The 22,054-nt window shown below is 42.9% G+C and overlaps 1 protein-coding gene across 3 annotated transcripts; it reads left to right on the forward strand.

Moving 5' to 3' along the window:
• The first annotated feature begins 864 nt into the window (after nucleotides 1–864).
• On the forward strand, nucleotides 865–21,040 carry PLEKHS1 (pleckstrin homology domain containing S1). Of its 3 annotated transcripts, none has more exons than XM_062607905.1 (15): nucleotides 865–1,222; nucleotides 3,612–3,746; nucleotides 4,904–4,995; nucleotides 5,101–5,207; nucleotides 7,436–7,570; nucleotides 8,764–8,839; nucleotides 9,493–9,600; nucleotides 10,301–10,396; nucleotides 14,250–14,360; nucleotides 14,899–15,008; nucleotides 16,320–16,526; nucleotides 16,770–16,871; nucleotides 17,966–18,101; nucleotides 18,878–18,966; nucleotides 20,738–21,040. In XM_062607905.1, the coding sequence occupies exons 2-14, from the start codon at nucleotides 3,716–3,718 to the stop codon at nucleotides 18,944–18,946; spliced, it is 1,380 nt and encodes a 459-aa protein (XP_062463889.1). In that variant the 5' UTR covers nucleotides 865–1,222; nucleotides 3,612–3,715; the 3' UTR covers nucleotides 18,947–18,966; nucleotides 20,738–21,040. The 3 variants fall into 3 exon arrangements, with proteins under 3 accessions (XP_062463889.1, XP_062463890.1, XP_062463888.1); XM_062607904.1 differs by having other exon boundaries at nucleotides 867–1,222; nucleotides 16,317–16,526; XM_062607906.1 differs by lacking the exon at nucleotides 10,301–10,396 and having other exon boundaries at nucleotides 866–1,222; nucleotides 16,317–16,526.
• The last annotated feature ends 1,014 nt before the right edge of the window (nucleotides 21,041–22,054 follow it).

Below are 22,054 nucleotides of genomic sequence, written 5' to 3' on the forward strand. Positions count from 1 at the left end.
ATATTTTCCTAAGTCAAATCTACAGTTCTTTGAATTAAAAGCAGTGATTGTTTTATGGATGTCTTGAGCATGAAATCAATAAAGGCCTTTTTAAAAAATCCTGTTAATATCTGCATGTTTGTCACTCTCTCTGGTGAAGTGAAAACCAGACACAATACATCCCAATGCCTTTCTCAGCCAGGAATGCAGAAGAGCTTTGACATGTTTCAAGAGGAGAAGGCTGCGTGGAGACCTCATAGCAGCATTCCAGTATCTGCAGGGAGTTTATAAGGATATTGGGGAGGGACTCATCATTAGGCACTGTAGTGATAGGACAAGGGGTAACGGGTTAAAACTTAAACAGGGGAAGTTAAGATTGGATATAAGGAAGAAGTTCTTTACTGTGAGGGTGGTGAGGCACTGGAATGAGTTCCCCAGGGAAGTTGTGAATACTCAGTCCCTGGTGGTGTCCAAGGGCAGGTTGAACAAAGCCTTGGGTGACATGGTTTAGTGTGAGGTGTCCCTGCCCATGGCAGGGGGGTTGCAACTGAATGATCTTAAGGACCTTTCCAACCCTAACTATTCTGATTCTATGATTCTAAGGTAAGTTTTACAGTGGGTAAACCATGAAGAAAGTAAAAGATGAAAGTGCTTTAAAGGAAATATCCTGACCTACCAGCACTTACTCTTGCACCAAGCATAAAATGCCTTTACAGTTATGTAAGTAGCATAAGAAGTAGCTTCACTGTTTTGTGTTCCAGTAAATGATGTTCTTTAAATCTGAACTTGGTTACATTTTATTGTACTTTATGATCTTTTAGGGTCTAACTGTTGCTTTATCTTTCAGTCATGGGTGGATACTATGTTTTAGATACAACTCAGGGGAAATGAAGGGACTTCAGAAAGCTGAAACAACAAATACGAGCTGTCTCCAGGCTTTTTTTCTGCATGGGCGATGTTTATAGCTGCCTCAAATGTCTGTATTTTGTCATTGCTTCTAAGTGAATATTAATCTTTTGGACTTCCCCTTTCAGAACAGCCTTTAATTTGCTTCCCATGGCAATGGCAGAAATTTCCCTGTGGGTCAAATTTCAGGGTGTTTGTATTTGCACATGGACTATAAGAACGCTGTCACAATGCAGGGCAAGGACACACCTGCTTTGCTCCAGGAGGCAATACAAGGAATTTGGAAATGCTTAAAGGTGTATTCTAAGACCTTCTGCCCCATAAAGACATTTTACCTGTAAGTATTACCACAGTTTGTTTTCCTTATCATGGTATTATATTTTGGAGGCTTTATAATAGCCTACATCTTAATAATTTGAAGCATTTTATTTGCATTTTAACTGAAGTGCCTCATTGCATTTCAAAGGGTTGAAAGCGATCGAATCTCCTAATGCCAGGCACACAAAAGTGTGAGGGGGAATAGTCATAGAATTGGAGTTGACTCTTCTGATTTAGACATAAGCTGTTTAAAATGTTGCTTTCCATTGAAAAGGCAATTAAATGCAGCAACTAAAAACTTGTTTCCAAAATGCAGAGTGAGATAGCACAGCTATAACCTCGTGGGTTTCTCTCTTTCTCCCTGTAAATCTTGACCTTTGCTGAGACCTAGAAGAGACTTTCTTCCTATCATAGGCTCTTGGGACATTGTTTTGCAAGATTTGCTTAGTTTGCCTGTCACAGTGACTCTGTTGGTCGTGTAGAGAAGAGTATTACATTGTCTTTCATTGCAATGCCACTGTTGACACTAACAGTCTGACTTGGTGTGCAGTTAATTTTAGGTTTGGAAGACACTTTTTTGTCCTTTTTTGGGGGGGAGGAAAGAGATGAAAACCCTAGCAGTAAATTTGTACAACAGAAGTTTCCCCCTAAAAGGCAAATCACAAAGGTTTCCCTGAAACCACCGAACCAAAAACCCACAAAAGAATACAGGTAGAAATGCTGTGCAGAGATCTGCAGTGGACCTAAGTTTGCAGTGGGTCATTCTCATCTACAGCATGGTATTGCCTAATGCGATGAGGAAGGCTATAGCTTTAGTTGTGTGTCAGAGGTAGAAATTTGTGTGTCATCAACCCCATGTCAGATGAGCGAGGCCAGAAAATAGCCAGCCCTTTCTGACCACCACTCCTGACCATACCATGTTTAGTTCTGGCACCATGGAGGCAATTACTGAAGAAACAGAAACAAAAGAAACCCCTTAGATCTCTCAGTCCAGCCAGGGAGCTCAGCAGAGGATGAGAGAACAGCGCTTACAGCCCTTCACATTTTCCCAGAAGAGGCTCTGCATGCTGGAGATTGTAACCTCATTGCAGCTAACAAACAACTTCAAACCAAGTTACTAACAGGAAAGGATTTGATTTTGCAATAAATGAGAGCTTTGAGATAAGGCAAATGGAAACTTAAGTTTCCTAAACGATGTTACAGACATGCTGTTACCCATTGGAGATGTATGAGAGAAACTAGATCTGATTTTAGATGGACAAAGAAGGAATTGTGAGATAATAAAAAACTCTCCAGTGTGCAAAATGTAGTGATGTGTGTGTGCAGTTGATGGGAAGGAGCGCAGAGCTCACAAATGCATTGCAAAGAAATAGCAGTGCTTTGGAGGTCTGGCTCTCTTATCCTGACATCCATTGTTCTTCCCAAAGGAAAATGACAAAAGGCAAATTAGCTCCAATAAAAAACCTAATGGAAGCCCATTAACCAAACTCACCATTTACCTTCTAAATACTTCCATCTCTAGAGCACTTACCAAATCCTAAGACCACTGCCTACATGTTTTGTTAAAGGGTGATTTAACAAAACTTTGGAGAAATCCATGGAAAGACATCAGTGCTTTCTGCCTCTCTGCCAGCCTCTGTTCTCATCTCTGTCAGAGCCTGGCTGTGCCAATGAGCAGGTTATTTATCTTCTCAGGTTTACAGTGAGATTCCCATTTCCCTGGTAATACTGGAGGAGACACTGCAAAACTAAACTGGTGTAAATAAAACCAGATACGTTCTGTTCACCCCTCTGAAAAATCACAATATTAATCCACCTCTTTGAAAGCTGTGAAGTTTATTTCATCGCTGTTTATAAATTACTCAGAGGGCATTGCATTAAGAATGCTACAGACTTGCAAATTATTATAATTACCATGGTACTATGACTAGATTTTCTGGATAGATTTTCAGTTCTTTAGGCGAAGATGTACTTATTTTATACAGGGCTGATCACACTGCTAAGACAGAGTCAGCAACATAAATGGGATGTGATGTTCCCAGGTTATAGGTGTTCCATCTAGTGCAGAGGAAGGGGCAAAATGAGGTTCTCCTGACAGGTCACACCATGTCCTAGGCAAACCATCTTTGGCTTATAGAAATTTATAATGTCTTATTGTTTGTAATTTTATAATTATATTGTAACAAAGTGAATATAATATTGGAGCATAAAAGGTATAATTTACTTTGTAATATAAAATACTATGATGTATTATGCTTATATGAAATTATTTATATCATTTATTATAGATTATATAGTTTATTATTTATATTATATAGCTTTTTATAGATTTTCTGTGCTTATTTTACATAGTTTTATCATCACTATGAAAAAAACACCCACTCGTGAGGTATTTGTTATTTTCTTAGGCAAGCGTGCATGCAGTGAAGTGCTGCTCAGCAGCAGGTAAAGCCAAAGGAATTAGCTTCAATGTTCTTGCTCTGCTTACTATCGGGTGGAAGAAACGATCAGGATGGCTTCTACAGCTAAAAGAAATTCTGCAGGTACAAAATGTTGTTTCCTAAGGTTTGTTGGTGGTAAGGTTGAATCAGGTTTCAATCCGTTCTTATCAGCATATGGTACCATTCTCTTTGCCCTCTGCCTGCCAAGGATTTTGTGGTAAACAGTAGGTGAAAAACAGGTGAAAACAGCATACTGAAAATATGGAGACCTCACCTGGACTTACACTGTGTATTAATTCTGCCCTCTGCTTCCTTCCTTAAAGAATCTGGCCTAAATACAGTATTCCCCTTTATAGCAGAAGTTTCTATTGTCCCTATCACATTCACTGGGAACTGGAAGGTACACTGGTGATGAAGCCTTAACCTCCACTGAAGTCAGTAGTAAATGGGATTTCAAAACCAAGTGTTTCTTGCACCACTACAAAGTTTGGTCATGTTGTATTTCCTAGAACTTATCCATATTATGTATCTTCTCTTACTGAAAGTTCTAAAATGAGGTTGTCTCTGCGCCTTTCAGGCACTGGATTCTTCAGAAATCTTTATTTCCCATACATGGTTTATAGCTTAAAAAATTGAATGATACTGCCAGTCCTTTCACTGGAAGTTAAGGTGCATTAATAAAAACGAGATTTTGATCAGTGATTGGAAAACACGAATCCTAAACCTACAACTGGCTACAGAGTACACATGGATACATTCAGGCATTTCCCACCCCCCCTCATATTTTACTTTTAAAGACTTTTCCTGTTGTCACAACATGATTTACAATGTAAGATGATCTATCCTTAGCTGTGTCTGCAACCTGTCCAAAGTGAATGCCACCTACAGATTTCATTAGGGGCTGCTTACTGTCTTTCAGATCCCTAATTATGAAGTTAAGTAAGACCAGACTCCAGAAGTTAAGTAAGACCAGTTAAATAAGACAGAGGCTCATGATACCTTCCATGATATCTTCCCTACATTGTCACTATCACTTGTTTACAGTCTGGGACAGTGGCCAGCAGTAACACTGACATCAGGGAAGCCTGGTCTGGCCTTATATTTTATAGCCTTGACTTCTGTTTGTCTTCTCTAATTGTAATGTAGTTTATGTGCATTTAAGCACAGAAGCCCAGTGCTCAGCAACAATTTCCAGGTCTTTGTAAGAGGTTAATTGCCAACAAAATAGGTAATGGTGCTGTTCATTTCCCTTTGGTTAGTGAGAACTCCAAATACATTTTGCCCTGAAGGTGGAGTGTGCAAGCACGGATTCCTCATCAAATCACCACCTCTTCAACTTTTCAGCTCACAGGTAAACTAGCACAGATTAGTCATATTCCAGCAATCTCTCAGCAAGCATCTGTTATTTTTGCTATCCTGGAATCTAACAAGACACAAATTACTTTCTCTTTGACAGAATTCCTGGAAAAGGCGTTTTTTCATCTTGTCCAAATCCAGCAAGGGCAATTACATTCTGAAGTATCTGAAAGGCCAGAACATAAAAGGCTCCATAGATGTTGATCAGTATGTAACTAAATGCATCACTTTTTCATGTATCAACACTCTTAAATGGGCATTGATTGTACAGACACTTGTTGCTGATAGAGGTTATTGATCCAAATCCCACTGAAGTCCAGAAGAGTGTCCTTTTGGCTTTTACAGGCTTTGGGTGCAACTTACAGTGTATGGTATATATAGAAGTAGAAATCCTAGATTGCTTTGATGAAACATGATACATTTGTGTGAGTGATTGTGGTGATGTGGTATGTGCAAAGCAGACATCCTGGCTCTGTGATCCCAAAGGATTCCTATAACAGAAGATATTTTATCTCCTGTGAGGACAGTGTTATGCACTCACATGCAAGTAAGGATGGGCTATGCCACTCTGAACCGGGGTGTGCAACCTTTATATACATATTTATACACATACACACACACATATATATATAAAACCTTATGGCTTTACAAAGTATTTTGCAAGTTATGCAGAGGCTTTCTAGCTTTCACATAGACCTTTGGGCTGATGCTGGCTGCTCTTACCCCACCAAGAAATTGCTCTGCTTTGCCTGTTTGGGTTAGAAATTTCGAATCATAGAGTAGTTAGGGTTGGAAAGGGCCTTAAGATCATCTAGTTCCAAGCCCCCTGCCATGGGCAGGGACACCTCACACTAAACCATGTCACCCAAGGCTCTGTCCAACCTGGCCTTGAACACTGCCAGGGATGGAGCATTCACAGCTTCCCTGGGCAACCCATTCCAGTGCCTCACCACCCTCACAGTAAACAACTTCCTCCTTCTATCCAAACTTCCCCTGTTTAAGTTTTAACCCGTTACCCCTTGTCCTGCCACTACAGTCCCTAATGAAGAGTCCCTCCCCAGCATCCCTATAGGCCCCCTTCAGATACTGGAAGGCTGCTATGAGGTCTCCACGCAGCTTCTCTTCTCCAGGCTGAACAGCCCCAACTTCCTCAGCCTGTCTCCATACGGGAGGTGCTCCAGTCCCCTGATCATCCTCGTGGCCCTCCTCTGGACTTGTTCCAACAGTTCCATGTCCTTTTTATGTTGAGGACACCAGAACTGCACACAATACTCCAGGTGAGGTCTCACAAGAGCAGAGTAGAGGGGCAGGATCACCTCCTTCAACCTGCTGGTCACGCTCCTTTTGATGCAGCTCCTTTTGATGCGCTTTCTGGGCTGCAAGCGCACACTGAAGCTGGCTCATGTTCATTTTCTCATTGACCAACACCCCCAAGTCCTTCTCCGCAGGGCTGCTCTGAATCTCTTCTCTGCCCAACCTGTAGCTGTGCCTGGGATTGCTCCAACCCAGGTGTAGGACCTTGCACTTGGCATGGTTAAACTTCATGAGGTTGGCATCAGCCCACACTTACAAGTGTGTCAAGGTCCCTCTGGATGGCATTCCTTCCCTCCAGGGTATCAACGGAACATTCATTCCCCCTCAGCACTGTGCGCACTGCAGCAAGGCTGGGTGTCATTGGTCTTGTACTAGCACCCTTCACCATGTTACATATGGTATGAAATACTTGGAAAGGAAACAGTAAATGTAAAGGGAAATGTAAAGTTAAGGATTTTACCAGTTAGACCTGGAGCTTAATACTCCAGGCTTTTGGAACTGTTAGGCATGGAGGTCACTGTACTCCCATTGCTATTGTGCTGTTTCCATTAAAAGGATTTACATTGTGAAGCTTTCAAAGAAATTCCAATTTGCTCAGTGTGATGTGGTTACATTATTACCATCAGCATTGTTGTTGTTATTTTTACTCATTTAACTTCTTGGGAGTTAATGGAAGTAGTGCTTACATTTAAGGACCCGTTAAGAGGAACATTCTGTTCCTCTTCCCCTCCATTGAAACACTGTTAATACACAATTCATTTCAAATCAAATGTATTGTTCTGCAGTGGTTCAAAGACATCTGCCAGCAGTTTTTCTTACTACCATTTCTTTTCAAGACTGTGTTAGACCAACAGCCCCTTTTATAGATCCAAAGTCTGGACACAAGTCTTTGCTAAAGTCAATTTTATTCTTCTGCTTGGAAGCTCTCTTCACTGAATGACCATGTCTTTTGATTGTGTGTGCTTATTACTTTAAGGATATTTTTTTGTTTACCTTTTCCCATGCAGAACCCACCATATTATGCTGTGCTTAGAGTAATATACGCACATACACACATATGTGTATGTTTTTGTCTATGTATGTATAGTTATATAAGATGTTCTATATGGTTCTCTTAACAGAATCATAAATATTGAAGTTGGCATCAGCAAATCCAAAATGATGGAGATGGTGAGGAAGATGTTTAAATGCCTTCCTGAGCAGGTGATGTCCATCAGCACTGGAAACAGGTGTTACTACCTCATTGGGAGCAGCCGGTAGGCATAGAAAGATGTGCAAATACAGACATTACAGTTAAGATAATGTAACACTGAGCCGCTGGCCCAAGGCAAGGTCCAGCTCCTTTCCAGCCGCTTCCACCCCTTCTTGTGTCTTAGCTAGTGACTGCTTAGCTCTGGGATGGTTGATCAATGGTTCATTAAATGGGAAACTGCTCTTTCCTGTATCATTCCCACGCTTACAATGTCCAACACAAGGAAGTAGCAGGAGCATGGGGATGGTGGCAGCACATCAGTGTGGCAGTGCCACATCAAACTGTACTATTAAGGGTCAAGGAAGAGCAGAGAGCTTTGTCTTCTCACTCAGTGGCTGCTGGGAGTTAGGAAAGCTTCTGCTCCTTGTGGATAAATTACTGGAAAATTCCCCCAAGTGAAAACAGATCCTAAGAGGAATGCCTGGGACCTTTACTGCAGCAGGATGGTGTGCTCCCTGCTTTCCCAGGCTGCAGTCCAGTCCTCAGCAGGGGCAGAAACTGCTGCTGTCGAGGTGATCAGCCAAAGCTTGGTTAGGTGATGGAAGACATTTGGCACAGGGCTCCTCTGCTGCTGCTTCCTGCTTTTCCTCTTCAGTTTCCCAGCCACAGGCGTGTCAGAGGGGTTTCTGCCCTCACGCGGAAGAGCAGCTGATGTATGAAATGCTGGTAAGTGCCGAAGGCAAACACATACCTGTGTGCCACCTCAGCATGCCACCTCATGCTTTCCCCCAGGGCACTGCTCTCACAGCCTATGACTGGTGGGAAGTGGTCTGGAATTAATCCAGCTAAATCCACCACAAGCATGAAACAGGGCTTCCCGGGTCCTTTCGTGGCATGTTTCTCATCCTGCTAGCCCAAATGCATTCCCAAGCCTTCCTAGCTGTGTTTAAGGCAGGACTCAACAGGGCAGCATTACACACAGAAAATGAAGCAGAAAGCACCATCCCACCTCCCCATCTCCATGTCTCGTGCACACACACATACTACTCCCTCCTGAATACCTTTTAGCTCCCAATATTGGGCTGCATCTCTCTGAAGTCAAACCCAGCACTCTCTTTTGAAAGGGAAGTGCACATTTTCCCCGTTGGTTTCAGGAAGCCTTGTTTTCGGCCCCATAGGAAGAAGTAGGTAGGCAAATAAGCTTTCCTTGTGTTTTACCTGTGAATAGGTTTTCACTTCTATTGTTCCAAACTACAGGCAGGAAACAGAGGACTGGGTCACTGTGATATCTTCAGTCTGCAAGGAGGCCAAAAGAGGTGGATGCTGCCCTCAGGTGACACGTTTCTGCACTTGGTTTTAGAAAGAAGGAAGTTTGTAATGTCATTAGAAACCTGATTTTGGCTTTGCAAGTTGGCCCTTGCCTTGCTTAATCAGAAATTCGTTTTCCATATAAATCCTGTACCCTGATTTTATGCATTAAGCAGGTGCTGCACAGTCTGTCTGCTGGGATTGATTTGACATTGAAAGAATCTCTTTGAAGAGTAAGCTACACGGAAATTAGGAGATGATTGACATTATGCCGCAGTGAATTGCACCTTGATGAGTCAGAATGCAAGTCTGTGGGCTATCTTACTGCATGCTTTTTAGTTATATTTATGTTGGTTTTACAAGCCAACCCACATCTACTCTGTCTGTGTTATGAACCAGCTGAAGCCCTATTATTAGTTCAAGATCAGTCTCAAGTTTCTTCACCTTGTCAGCCAGCCAGGCCTGCTATTCAGACTCAGCACTAAGCTACTTACATCCCTGCAGCTTTCAGTCAGCTCAAAGTGCAAGCAGAGCAAATCTATTGACTGAAAAATGTCACGTAGACAAGCACTCTGAGCCATTAGAAGTAAAGATTTGGACTGGTGGGATGTGTTGGTATATTGTAGCCCATGCCCAACAGGTACCTGTCTTTTTACACTGCTGTTATCTTACTTCTAGAGCCAAGGTCTTCCAAATTCAGAAGTCAGAAGCCGGCCTTCCTCTTTGCCACTGTTCTTAAATTCTATAGATACGACCAGTTTCCTAGAAAGGCAGAGCTACCAGAAGGTAAACAGATGAGCCATGCTTATAATGAGCTTGTTCTGAGGGGTGACTGTGATATTTGAGTTGTGTAGTTGACTTTTTCCACCACAAGTTCTTCAGAGCTTGTGCCGTGGGTGCCCAGGTGGTCTGTTCTGCTCTCTGATGAGGTTCCTGAGTAGGAGCTAGATGATAACGTCAGAAAGGGCCCAGAAAGGAAAGACTCTTGAGGAAAGTCTGCATGTAAGTAAAGGCAGGTGTTGATGGTGATGAGAAATGATACTCGCTTGCTGTCTCAACTGACTGGCAAAGATTAGCAGGCATGAAATAAGCCCCTGAAGATTCGCTTTGACATGCCTTGGCAAAGCTGTGTGATGATTGTTTTGGCAGCTGCTAGCCACGTTCCTCCTGTTTTGTGACTGTGCTTTTCTCTGTCTCTCTCTTCAGGCTGTAACACTTAGAGGGGAGTTCAGATTCAGTTTCTCTGTGCCTTCCAGATCAGATCTTCCCCCTCAGTATTTAAATAGACAGGAAGGAAAGCATTGCTTCTGTCCCAAAGCAATTGCAGTCCTCATCCTCTGGTGACAGGCTGAACAGCAGCCAAGGAATTGTTGGGTTTTCTCTAGTCACAAAGCTGTATGCACATGGCCTAGCTAGAGGAAGCTGAGAGCAGGTGAAGCACATCCAGTGTACCTTTAGGAGTCAACTTCTTTCCTTTTGTATATAGGAGAATGGTTCCTCAGAAGACAAGAACAGGCCTAACTCAGATCCTGGCCCTCATCAGGCTCAGTGTGACTCAGCAAGAGGAATTTTTCCAAGTCTGGTGAGCAGAACGAATTGAACAGCTCTTTACTTCTTCAGTCTGTGGAAGTGACTGTCGGCTCTTGTCTCGCCTGAGTATCCGTAGCTATAGATGATACTTTCCCAGCACACTGAATTGGTTTTCACCGTGAGAGGTTCCTAAATATTTTGCCTGTTGTCTTGTTTAGCAGTGAAAATAACTTTCTCAGAACTTGTTTAAAAACTCTCAGGTTGCTCTGCTTGAGGATTTGCTCCTTCCATTGCATTTCTCCTCCGTGCCACAATCTTCCCAAATGCTTTCTTTCTGCAGTAGCAATTCAATCAATCAAACTGAACTGCTGAACTACAGAACACAGACTTGTTAAATCAAGGCACACCTCAGGGCTGACCTTCTGTCAGCATTAATATGATTTCAGGTAATGTAGCTTCCATATCTGGCAGGGATGATCCAAAAAGGCACAGTGATGAATGTATTACTGCCTGAACGTTCTGACCTGCGTTTCCTGAGCGAAGTCCTGCAGCAATCAGGTGGTTCTCACCCATCCCCTCCCTTCGCAGCAGAGTCAACAGAACAGAAGGCACAACCAAAGGTCTACCACACCAGAATGCAGTTTGGCAGCCAAGTTTAAACCCAAATATTTATTGGCAGTTTATGCATTGGGCTATGATCTAGAGAATTTCTACTCTCATAGCTAACAGTGTGGTAACTCGCGTGCTGCAGTCACCATTCATGTATATGGGCTGGCAGCATGTATGAGATAATACAGCTAAATTTAGTGTAAAGAAGTGAAAATAGTTGAAACAACATTGGAATGCCATGGGCTGTTAGCAAAGCTAAGCTGATACACAGTGCTTTATGAACCTGCAATAATTCAACTGTGAGTCTGAGCTCTGAAATGCATAGGGTTGACCCTTAGTCTGACTTTAAGTATTGCTCCTCTGGATGCAAAGCAAGGTTGTCTTTCTGTCTCTTCCTTATGCATGCTTTTTCTGTCTCATTCGTTAATTCTCCTCATACTTACGATGCCTCAGAGAGCGTGTATTATATGTATTACATGCAGCTGTCTAGACACAAGACGGACTGACCATGAGGGTTAAAATACAAGGAATCTGCATTTTACCTTTTTAGCCTGAAGCAGAGGCAATAGCAGGAAGCTCGTCTTTCTGTTTCAGCATGTGTGAAAATAACTGACCTTGCCATGCAGCTAACAAGAAACAAAAGTATTCGTCCATTCGATAAAAATACTTCAGTTGCCTCATAAGTTCAGCATCTGCTAACATCTCCAGATCTATTCTCTGCTCAATGATGTCTAGACAGCTGATTTCTACATTAATCCCGTGTATTTACTTCCTTTCAGAAGTATGACTCCACATTTCTAGCATCTGATGGGTTTTGCTTTTTACTGGTGGTTCCCTCATCCAGGCCCAGATCTTGTTCAGTAGCCATTACTCATGCACACACAGGCCTTTCAATGTCAGTCAAGTCTAGTCACACAGGCAAGGACCCTGCAGAGGCCTGGGGACCTGCCTCCCTTTCAGTTCACTTTTTGGCCTACCAAACCAAATCTGACTCAGCAATTCAGTATCAGCTATTTTGATACACAGCTTTAAATACCTGAAATACATCAAAGTAAGGAGCCCTGACTTGCATCACCCTACACTGAGCATTACTGTGTTGAAGGCAGCTAGGCATCCTTGTCAGGACATTTTAGACACAGACAGAGATTTTGATCAGTTCCTCTGCCCAAGTGCAACATGTAACTTTCCCTGAGGAGCCTATAGTTAACAATTACTCAGTTGTTATCCAGGTATCATGTCCATCTTGTGCTACAGCAATTTTTCTCCATAGTCTACTTTCTCTCTAATGTAAGTCCACATCATAGAATGATAGAATCATAGAATAGTTCAGGTTGGAAAGGACCTTAAGATCATCTATTTCCAACCCCCCTGCCATGGGCAGGGACACCTCACACTAAACCACCTCACCCAAGGCTTTGTCCAACCTGGTCTTGAACACTGCCAGGGATGGAGCATTCACAACCTCCCTGGGCAACCCATTCCAGTGCCTCACCACCCTTGCAGTAAAGAACTTCCTCCTTACATCCAATCTAAACTTCCCCTTTAAGTTTTAACCCGTTACCCCTTGTCCTGTCACTACAGTCCCTGATGAAGAGTCCCTCCCCAGCATCCCTATAGGCCCCCTTCAGATACTGGAAGGCTGCTGTGAGGTCTCCACACAACCTTCTCTTCTCCAGGCTGAACAGCCCCAACTTCCTCAGCCTGTCTTCATACGGGAGGTGCTCCAGTCCCCTGATCATCCTCGTGGCCCTCCCCTGGACTTGTTCCAACAGATCATGGTTCAACAGAGGCATAAATGTCTTGTTTAGCTGTTCAATTGATAATAACTATACACTGAAGTTAACTGCACTTCTCTGGTGGTAAAACCTGGAGGAACAGGGATGTCCATAAACTGCTTCGTGGCAATGCAGTGCTGCTGCAGCTTAACCTTCTTCCCACTTTCCCTGTAATCTGCAATGGTACCAAGGAGAAACACTAAGCATTTAGCAAAAGATAGCTACTGTCCGTGATTGAAGGCTCAGTTTGGGAAGCTGATGAATGCTGTCAGCTCTCTGAGATTTCCTAGGAGCTGGAGGATCTCAAGACTTCATAAAATCACCTCCTCTTCCCCCTTCTCCTGAAGTGTTACTTGTTTGATTGATCCATAGCCCCTGAAAAGCCACTAGGAAACTCATTCATGACTTTGGATCATGACTGCAGAGCCAGCTTTGCTCCTGCTGTGGTTTTGTTATGCACTTCTTGAAGGATCTTTGCAGGTTTGCTCTGACTCCTACTGCATGAGTTGCTTTGTATGTTGTTTATACCAACAAGGAACAAAAATACCTTCATAATCTTTAATATCTATTCGATGCCAGTTTCCTCTCTTTACATGTAAGAGAGTAATTAGTTTCATTTACCTTGAAAACAGTAATATATTCTGTGGCATATTTAGCAATTATTAAAGCGATCACCATGGAAACCAAGAATGTAAGTGAAGAGATAAAAAGGGGTTGAATCACAGACATGGCGTGAAGAATTGCATTGGGAGGCAGCTAAATACTAATTACCAGTCTTCACTACAGTGAAGTCAACCAGGAGATATGAAAATCAATCATTTATCTTTGTGACTTAGAAAGGTAAATGTGGTGGAGGGATTAATTTCTTCTTGATTTACCAAATTGCCACAAACTTAGAATTTCAAGTATCTATGAAAGCAGAATCAGTCAGGACACAAAGGATTCCGTGTCAGATCTGCAGGCCTCCAGTGTATGTTCTAGTGCATGGAGAAGTATGAGCTATTAGACTTCTCATTAGTCAAGGAAGTCCCAAATTCACTCTTTACTTGATAGCAATTAAAAGGTGCTTAAAAAGGACAAATGCATCATGATCCACGTCTAGGTTTTCCACAGTTTTTTTTTCCAGGTGCAAAGACTTTAGAACTCAAGTGACCTTAAATGCCTGCAGGTTCATACCTGAAGTGTTCAACTCACTTGATTTTGAAACAAAACAACAGGTTGTGAACACACAAACCATTTCAATTGCCTGGTTACCACAAACCCATCTATGAGAAGTACTAATGTGATAATACCAGTAGCCAGTTTTGTCTGTGTGCAGTGGATCTCAAAAATACAAACATAGAAACCTTGTTTCTAAACCAGACTGGCTCTGAGCATATCTCACTTTAAAGAGAACCATGTTTTTCCATGTTTTCTGTGGATGCTTGCCGGTGCTATTACTTCTCCAGATAGATTAAAAAAATACATCTTAAACAAGCTGTGTAACTGGACCTGTTAAATACAAACCCGTTCTTTTAACAGGATGAAACTCTGGGAACGTGTGAGGAAAATCTGCTGTCGTCAGATACAGATGAAGACATCAAACTGGATGAAGAAGATTATTACCAAAGTCCCCGCAATATTTTAGCGCAGGTAGTTTGTCAGTTGCTTTTTCTGTTGGTTTGTTAGCATCTCCAAGGAGACGGAAGACATTTAATGAGCCAAAGAGGAACTTGTATAAGGAGCCACTAGTACCTTGCAAAAGAAATACATAGATAAAGAAGAAGGCAACAGAGATTTCATTTGCACAAGAAAAAAATACACTGGACTTATTTCAAAGGAGCCTTCTGGTAGAAAAGCTGCATAAAACAAACCAGTGCTTTAAAAACACTGTAAAATATTTTGGTGCCTACATTTTACTGTGAAACAAGGGAGCAGGAGAAATCATACTGGTAATTTAAACAAATTTTGCCCCTGATTTGGGAGGCTCATTCCTCCAGGCTTCCCATGTAGTTAGTGGCCAGGAGAAGCTACACTGCAGAAGTCCCAGCCTCTCTCCCAGGACTGTACAGCCAAGCTATATTAGCTGATGTGTTTAAACAACATGAGCTCTGAACCAAACAAGGAAATTAAGATTTTCTCTCTAGGCAGAGCAATGATATTAATGTCTTATGTTATGTGTTTTAAACAGTGGACTACTGAGGTATCAAAGCCTGACCCTACAGCTGGATTTGATGTGCAAGAGAAAGCAGTGCAGATGAACCCAGTACAGGAGAACATTTATATGCCAATGAAATCACTGTAAGTCACAACTTCATTAAGGTTTGTGAATCAAGTGACAAAGTGGTACAGATAGAGCTGTCCTCTGTGGTATTTACATAACAATATCTAGAGGCTGCATCTTGTTTGAGTGAATCCTTCTTTGGTCTTGGTTCAGAAAGTTGAGAATTTGTGGCAATACCAGAGTGAAACTCAAACTCATCAAGGTGAAATTGAAACTCACGTTGCAGACTCATGCATTTGGATGTGCTCTGGCTATACAATGCAGCACTTTTTGTTGACTCATACTTTGCCTGGGTTTTCATGACATAACAACCCACTGCTTCACTCAGGTACTGTAGCTAAGGCCCAGCAACCCTTTGGACAGGTACTTTCCAAACAGGCAGCATTATCTAGTGGTTAAAAGAGAAAGAGACTTGGGGAAAAGCTGGAAAAACTTACTGGAAAAGCTCCAAGCTTTCGCAGAAGGAAGTTCTGTGATCCTGAGTAGGTTGTTTCCTTCCTTCCTTCCAGTTTCTCTTCAAAGAGCAGGTCTGATGCTGACTACAGTGTTTTGGCATGTCACAAAGACAGACCTGAACTTTGTAACACAGCATTAATGCCACAAGGAAACTTTACAACGTCCACTGACGTGTGCCTTCACAATAAAACCACACCTCCTGACCCAGAGGACTCGTCATTACCTTTTAGCTGTAGCCTGCCTACTGACAGTCAGGTCTTATGCCACATAGTGGGAGGCAATCGGAAGTGCAGACACATGAACCAGTTGATTCCAATAGATCTGTTCAAGCTCTTCTGTGTCTTTGGCAGCCCCTGGAGGGAATTACTATAAAACTCTCACTGGTCAATGCCATTCAAGTTAAAATATACCAAACTCTACCAGCTTTTGCTATGAACCCCAGTCTTGTTTGGGGTGCGGAGGGGATCTGGCTCTAGGCACTGTAAGGCTCATCAAATAAACCTAAAATGAGTTCAAGCATGTCGGAGTTATGTCCCCTTATCTCCCAGGGGACAGTGTTAAATCCCTTCAGAAGCCAGTACAGCCAAGGCCAACACTCTGCACTCAGTTTCTTTATCCAGGCATGTTGTTAGCTGGAATGTTTTCGGGCTTAATGAATAGTCTTTAAATACTGAAAAGGTTTATTTTGGGATTTATGGTCCATTTTTAGAAGGACTGTTTATTTTATTTAGCTGTAATTTTGTCCACTGGATATTCTACAAGAACTTGTTATTCTTTGCTTCACTGATGGCTATTTGATCAGCTTCAAACACAGCAAGAGTGCCTGGAATGGTCAAACCACTTCATTTTTTATCACTGTGCCTCTTCAGTAGGTTGCTGGATGAGAGCTGCCAGCTTACATGCAGACATGATAGGCTCCCATCTCTTCCCAAATGCCAGCACGACAGCACGTGTCCAAGAGACTTGGAAGCAAACAGAGACCTACAATTCCCAGAAAACAGCACCAGCCAGCAGCCAACCCTCCAGAGAAGGCAAAATTCATCACCACTGTCAGTGGTTCAGTTGTCTATACTGCTCGGGTGAGTGTCTTCTCCGTTTTCATTGCAGAGAACATAGGCATGTTCATGGTTTTCAGCTGAGGCACTGGTAGAGCATGTCAAGCCTTTCAGAGTTCAAGGAGCATCTGTATGACACTTTCAGTCATATGATTTAGTTTTAGGTAGTCCTGTGAGGAGCAGGGAGTTGAACTTGATGATCCTTATGGATCCCTTCCAACTTGAGATGTCCTGTGCTTCTATGGTCTCTGATGTTTTCCCTCACAGTCAAATTAAAGATGAGACCCAGCTGCAGAAGTTGGATGTTTTGGTCCCCCTGGCTGATATTGACAGTTACCTAAAGCTTACCGAAGCAGCAGGACAAATATGGTGAGTTCTGGATGTCTTGTGGTGGTGCCTGTCAGATGTGAATGAGTGGCTGTCAGGTCAGTTAATCCTAAGTAGCTCTCTCTCTCATGGAGAGTCTGTCAGAGAACAGCAGGGAAGAGAAACTGGAATTTCCATAGAATCATAGAATAGTTAGGGTTGGAAAGGACCTTAAGATCATTCAGTTCCAACCCCCCTGCCATGGGCAGGGACACCTCACACTAAACCACCTCACCCAAGGCTCTGTCCAACCTGGCCTTGAACACTGCCAGGGATGGAGCATTCACAGCTTCCCTGGGCAACCCATTCCAGTGCCTCACCACCCTCACAGGAAAGAATTTCCTCCTTCTATCCAATCTAAACTTCCCCTGTTTAAGTTTTAACCCGTTACCCCTTGTCCTGTCACTACAGTCCCTAATGAAGAGTCCCTCTCCAGCATCCCTATAGCCCCCTTCAGACATTGGAAGGCTGCTGTGAGGTCTCCACGCAGCCTTCTCTTCTCCAGGCTGAACAGCCCCAACTTTCTCAGCCTGTCTTCATACAGGAGGTGCTCCAGTCCCCTGATCATCCTCGTGGCCCTTCTCTGGACTTGTTCCAACAGTTCCATGTCCCTTCTATGTTGAGGACACCAGAACTGTACACAATACTTTAAGTGAGGTCTCAAAAAGGTCCCATCAGGACAGCAATGGATCTCTTGCAGTTATATCATAGATAAAACATATGTTAATAAGTTTTAATTTCGTTCTTTTGGAATGACTTCAGAAACCATCTCAGGCAAACATTGGGCTAAAACATCTACAGCAAGTCTTTTGGACTGCAATCCCTGACTTTCACTGATGAACTTGCTAGCACCAGTCTCACTTGTTAACGTGCTGCAGTGTCAGTGTCATGCGCTGGTTTAGGAGAAGCTGTTGGGATGGATGAAGCAGCTTGGTTTCAGCTAGAAACAGATCATAAAGTTGCAAAGTCGTTGAACCTGTGTGTTATTTCCAGAGGGCAGTACCATAAACGCAGTCCTGTTCATCCATTGCCATTCTGTTAGCAGTGACTGGGTACCCCATATATTTCCTTTATTGTCTGTTCTCCAAATGCCCTAGTGTCTCCCAGTGGACTGGTCCTCACCAAGTGGGTTGCTTGTTTAACCACGGAGACCATATAGTGGCTGTGAATGATCTGCAACCCCAGAACGTGGAGGAGGCTTACTTCTTCATCAGCAGGTCCACAAGAAAGGAGGTAGGCTTAACTAACCTGAAGGTGAGAGTCAAATGAATCAAGCCAAATGAGAAAGGAAGTTGTCTTTTGCATTTCTAGTGGCTCCAATCAAACCACTTTACTCTAAGTTTGGCATGAACAACTTCAGTACCAAATAGCTCACCAGCATCATTCTGATGTAGCGTCACTCATTCCTGGGCTATTTGGGGAGTGCAGGGTCAGCACTGCTGTGTCTGAGGACTTGATCTCAAGGAGTCTGAGCAATCCCCAGAGGTGCTACTGAGCAATTAGTAAATTAAAGTTACTTGGTTTTTTTTTTTTGCCTGAGGCCTGTGATTTGCAAACTTTGGGAAATAAACAATGCAATGCTGTTGCTTGTAGTGGTTTTGGGTACTGAGGGCAGAGCCATAGACTCTTACCCCCTGTCGGTTATCAAGCACTACACATCTGCTTGTGTGATACCACCTTTTGGAAGAGTGTGGGAGATTTCTAAGGGGTGCTTTAATACCACTGTGATCTACTACATGTTAATACCTATGTGCCTCTCAGTTGGACTCGTATTTCAGTATCCAGGTTCTCTGACCCACACCTGAACTCATTCATATTTGAATTTGCTGAGAAAGTTGAGGTTATCAGATGCTGTTGCCATCTAAAGAGAAGAAAGCCAGTCTCAGCAATGAAAAAACACTCATCTGTCTGAATAGGGCATTTTCACTTAGCTGGTTAAAATACAAGTCAGGTAGTAGCACAGATGTTGACCAGATGTAACAAGCTATAAAAATCTCTCTTTTTTTTAGGTGAAACTTACTGTTTGTAGGATTCCACATTCAGATATCTTCCATGTTAAAGGCTGCTCATGTTCCTGAAAAAAGACCTCAATGATTAAGTAAGTGCCAAAGTTTAAGGCAACATATCAGGGAGAAGAATGTGATACATAGAATATGGAGATAATCTCTGTCTTCTAAAGCTGCCAGACATCTTCTGTTGCTGAAGTACAAAGAACTTGGAATGTGGATTTCATTTTCATTTTATGTCCCAATAACTTATTTTGGTGACATGGATGCTATGTGTTCGGTTTGTATTTCATGTTAGCATGCAACTGAGTTACATGAAAAAACCTGAGTGTCAAATCATTTATGAAACCTCTGCATTATGTGTACTTTGTACTTCAATAGTAAGTGCTGGTTCACACCTCTGCTCACCTCTTTACACTGAATTACATTGTTTTATACCAAACTCCTGATGAGTTAGGGGCGTGGAAACAACCTCCATTTGGAACAAAGCCATGTTTTCCCATAGCTACAGAAAGGCAAAGGCAAGCTGAGAGCTGTACTGTTGGCTGGTGAAAAAAGTGTGGTGCAGTGATTCAGTGGGGCCTCCTTTTGTGTTATGCCCCTCTTATGTTACAGCCACAAAAATACATTCAAGGAATGACAGGAGAAGGAGCTGGTTGGAGAAGAAGAATGTGTCTGGAACACCTTTGGGTTCATTGGCAACCAAAACAAGCCCTAAGTGATGAATAAATGAATGGATTTGGGAGAGAGGAGGGCTGGCCTGCTCTGTGAAAGTGTTACTGGTAAAGACAGCTGGGAAAAAGAGAGAGAGAAATGATGCATACAAAGGCATGTGCACTCATCCCAGTGCAAACAGAGCTCACTGGAAGAGTTTTGATGCCACCAAGTACCACAGGGATGTCACTGGTACCACAGCATTTCCAGACCAAGTGCTCATTTGTTTCCCAAACAAGGACATTTTCTGCAAACATTTATTTGTGAATACATCTTGCTTCCATTGCTGTCATAGAAACATGACTGATTTTCAGCTAATACCACACTTAAAAGGTGTTGGTGCTTGATATGGACCTGCCTGCAGGGGTGCCTTTAAGTGGATGCCAAAAGGGAAGCTTTGTTCTGTACTACAGTGACCTCTGTTGCTTACAGAAGTGATGAGGTGTGTAGGCAGGACACATACCTGTTCTCTATACGGATATGTACACATTTGTACATACATGTTTGTGTGCAGGTGTATTTACATACCTCTATTATAGAATCACAGAATAGTTGGGGTTGGAAGGGACCTTAAGGATCTTATATTTCCAACCCCCCCGTGAGGTAGATTGCATTAATATACAGTGATGTGGAACAAACTCAATCACTGGTTTTGAATACAGAGAGTTTTATCTTGCCAGACACAACAAAATAACTAATGGGTTTACCAGGCATAGGATTATTGATACTGAGAGATCTGATTAAGGTGGATTTGACCCAAAGGAGGTATTTGTCCAGCTTCCAATTGAATTAGGCCAAGCCAGCTACTACAGTAAGAAACTAGACTCACTAAAATCATCATTAGAGCAAACTTACTCCAGTAGTAAATTTGACAAATATGCTTTGTATATCGCTTTTAAAATCCAGTCTGGACTTTTAAACAATCATTATAAAATTTTATGTAACGAAAGATGAAATCAGCATCAGTAACTCAAAATGAACCAACATAAATATTTATACAATCTCTTCTGACTCAGCTCCTATTCAAAAGCTTAATTTCCAGCCTGCATGTTTCCACAGCCTGTCTCTTCTGCTTTTGAGATAAGAGTGTTTGGGACGTGCTTATTTCTCAAGGTGGGAAAGCATCACCTTTTCCTATTTCTGTTTCAGTGGTGTTCAAAGGCCTGAATTCTGCATAAAGACAGAGGGAAACCCCAGTTCTGGAGCTACAGAGGCTGAAAATGGAAGAAAAGACATTCCCTGGAAGCTCTTCTCCAAAGCTGCTGTGGGATTCCATCACTCTGCACCATCTCTTTGAGCACAACAAATCCATTTCTGGCTAAGGAGTCTCTGAGGGATGGGATGCCGGGCTGTCACCATACAGGGCTTCTCCCAGCTCTGTAACTGTGTCATTCTGCCAGGATAGACTCTAGACCCGAATCCTGAAATCACAGATCATCTAGTTCAAGAATATGCACCCTCACCCTTTCCTGCCCAAGGCTTGCCTAAGCCTTTTGAACTTTAGAAAAGGAAAGTACAAACCTTCCTGCGCTGTTCCGACTCGTCTCTCTGTGTAATCAGGAAGATTTTACTAATATTTACACCAGAGGATTTTTCTCTTGCCCTGTTTGCAGTGGGCACAGGGAATGGGGACTTCCACTGTCTCCAGAGAAATCTTCATTCTAGAAGGTGTTTCTTCTGATTCCTTTTTTTTTTAGGCCAAATAGACTACATTAGAATCATAGAACAGTTAGGGTTGGAAAGGGCCTTAAGATCATCAAGTTCCAACCCCCTGCCATGGGCAGGGACACCTCACACTAAACCATGGCACCCAGGGCTCTGTCCAACCTGGCCTTGAACACCACCAGGGATGGAGCATTCAAAACCTCCCTGGACAACTCATTCCAGTGCCTTACCACCCTCACAGTAAAGAACTTCCTCCTTATATCCAACCTAAACTTCCCCTGTTTAAGTTTTAACCCGTTACCCATTGTCCTGTCACTACAGTCCCTGATGAAGAGTCCCTCCCCAACATCCCTGTAGGCCCCCTTCAGATACTGGAAGGCTGCTATGAGGTCTCCCTGCAGCCTTCTCTTCTCCAGGCTGAACAGCCCCAACTTCCTCAGCCTGTCTTCATACAGGAGGTGCTCCAGTCCCCTGATCATCCTCGTGGCCCTCCCCTGGACTTGTTCCAACAGTTCCATGTCCTTTTTATGTTGAGGACACCAGAACTGCACACAATACTCCAGGTGAGGTCTCATGAGAGCAGAGTAGAGGGGCAGGATCACCTCCTTCGACCTGCTGGTCACGCTCCTTTTGATGCAGCCCAGGATAGGGTTGGCTTTCTGGGCAGCGAGCGCACACTGAAGCCGGCTCATGTTCAGTTTCTCATTCTTTCAGCATTTTTCCCAAGACTTCCTGAAAGTAAGTGGTCATATGCCACAGAACTGCAAGACAAACACCTTGTGTTCCCGGTTATGGGTGAAC

This window comes from Pezoporus occidentalis, unplaced genomic scaffold (genome assembly GCF_034315485.1).
Source record: "Pezoporus occidentalis ecotype Australia unplaced genomic scaffold, CSIRO_AGI_Poc_V1 ctg127, whole genome shotgun sequence".
Classification (NCBI taxonomy): Eukaryota; Metazoa; Chordata; class Aves; order Psittaciformes; family Psittacidae; genus Pezoporus; species Pezoporus occidentalis.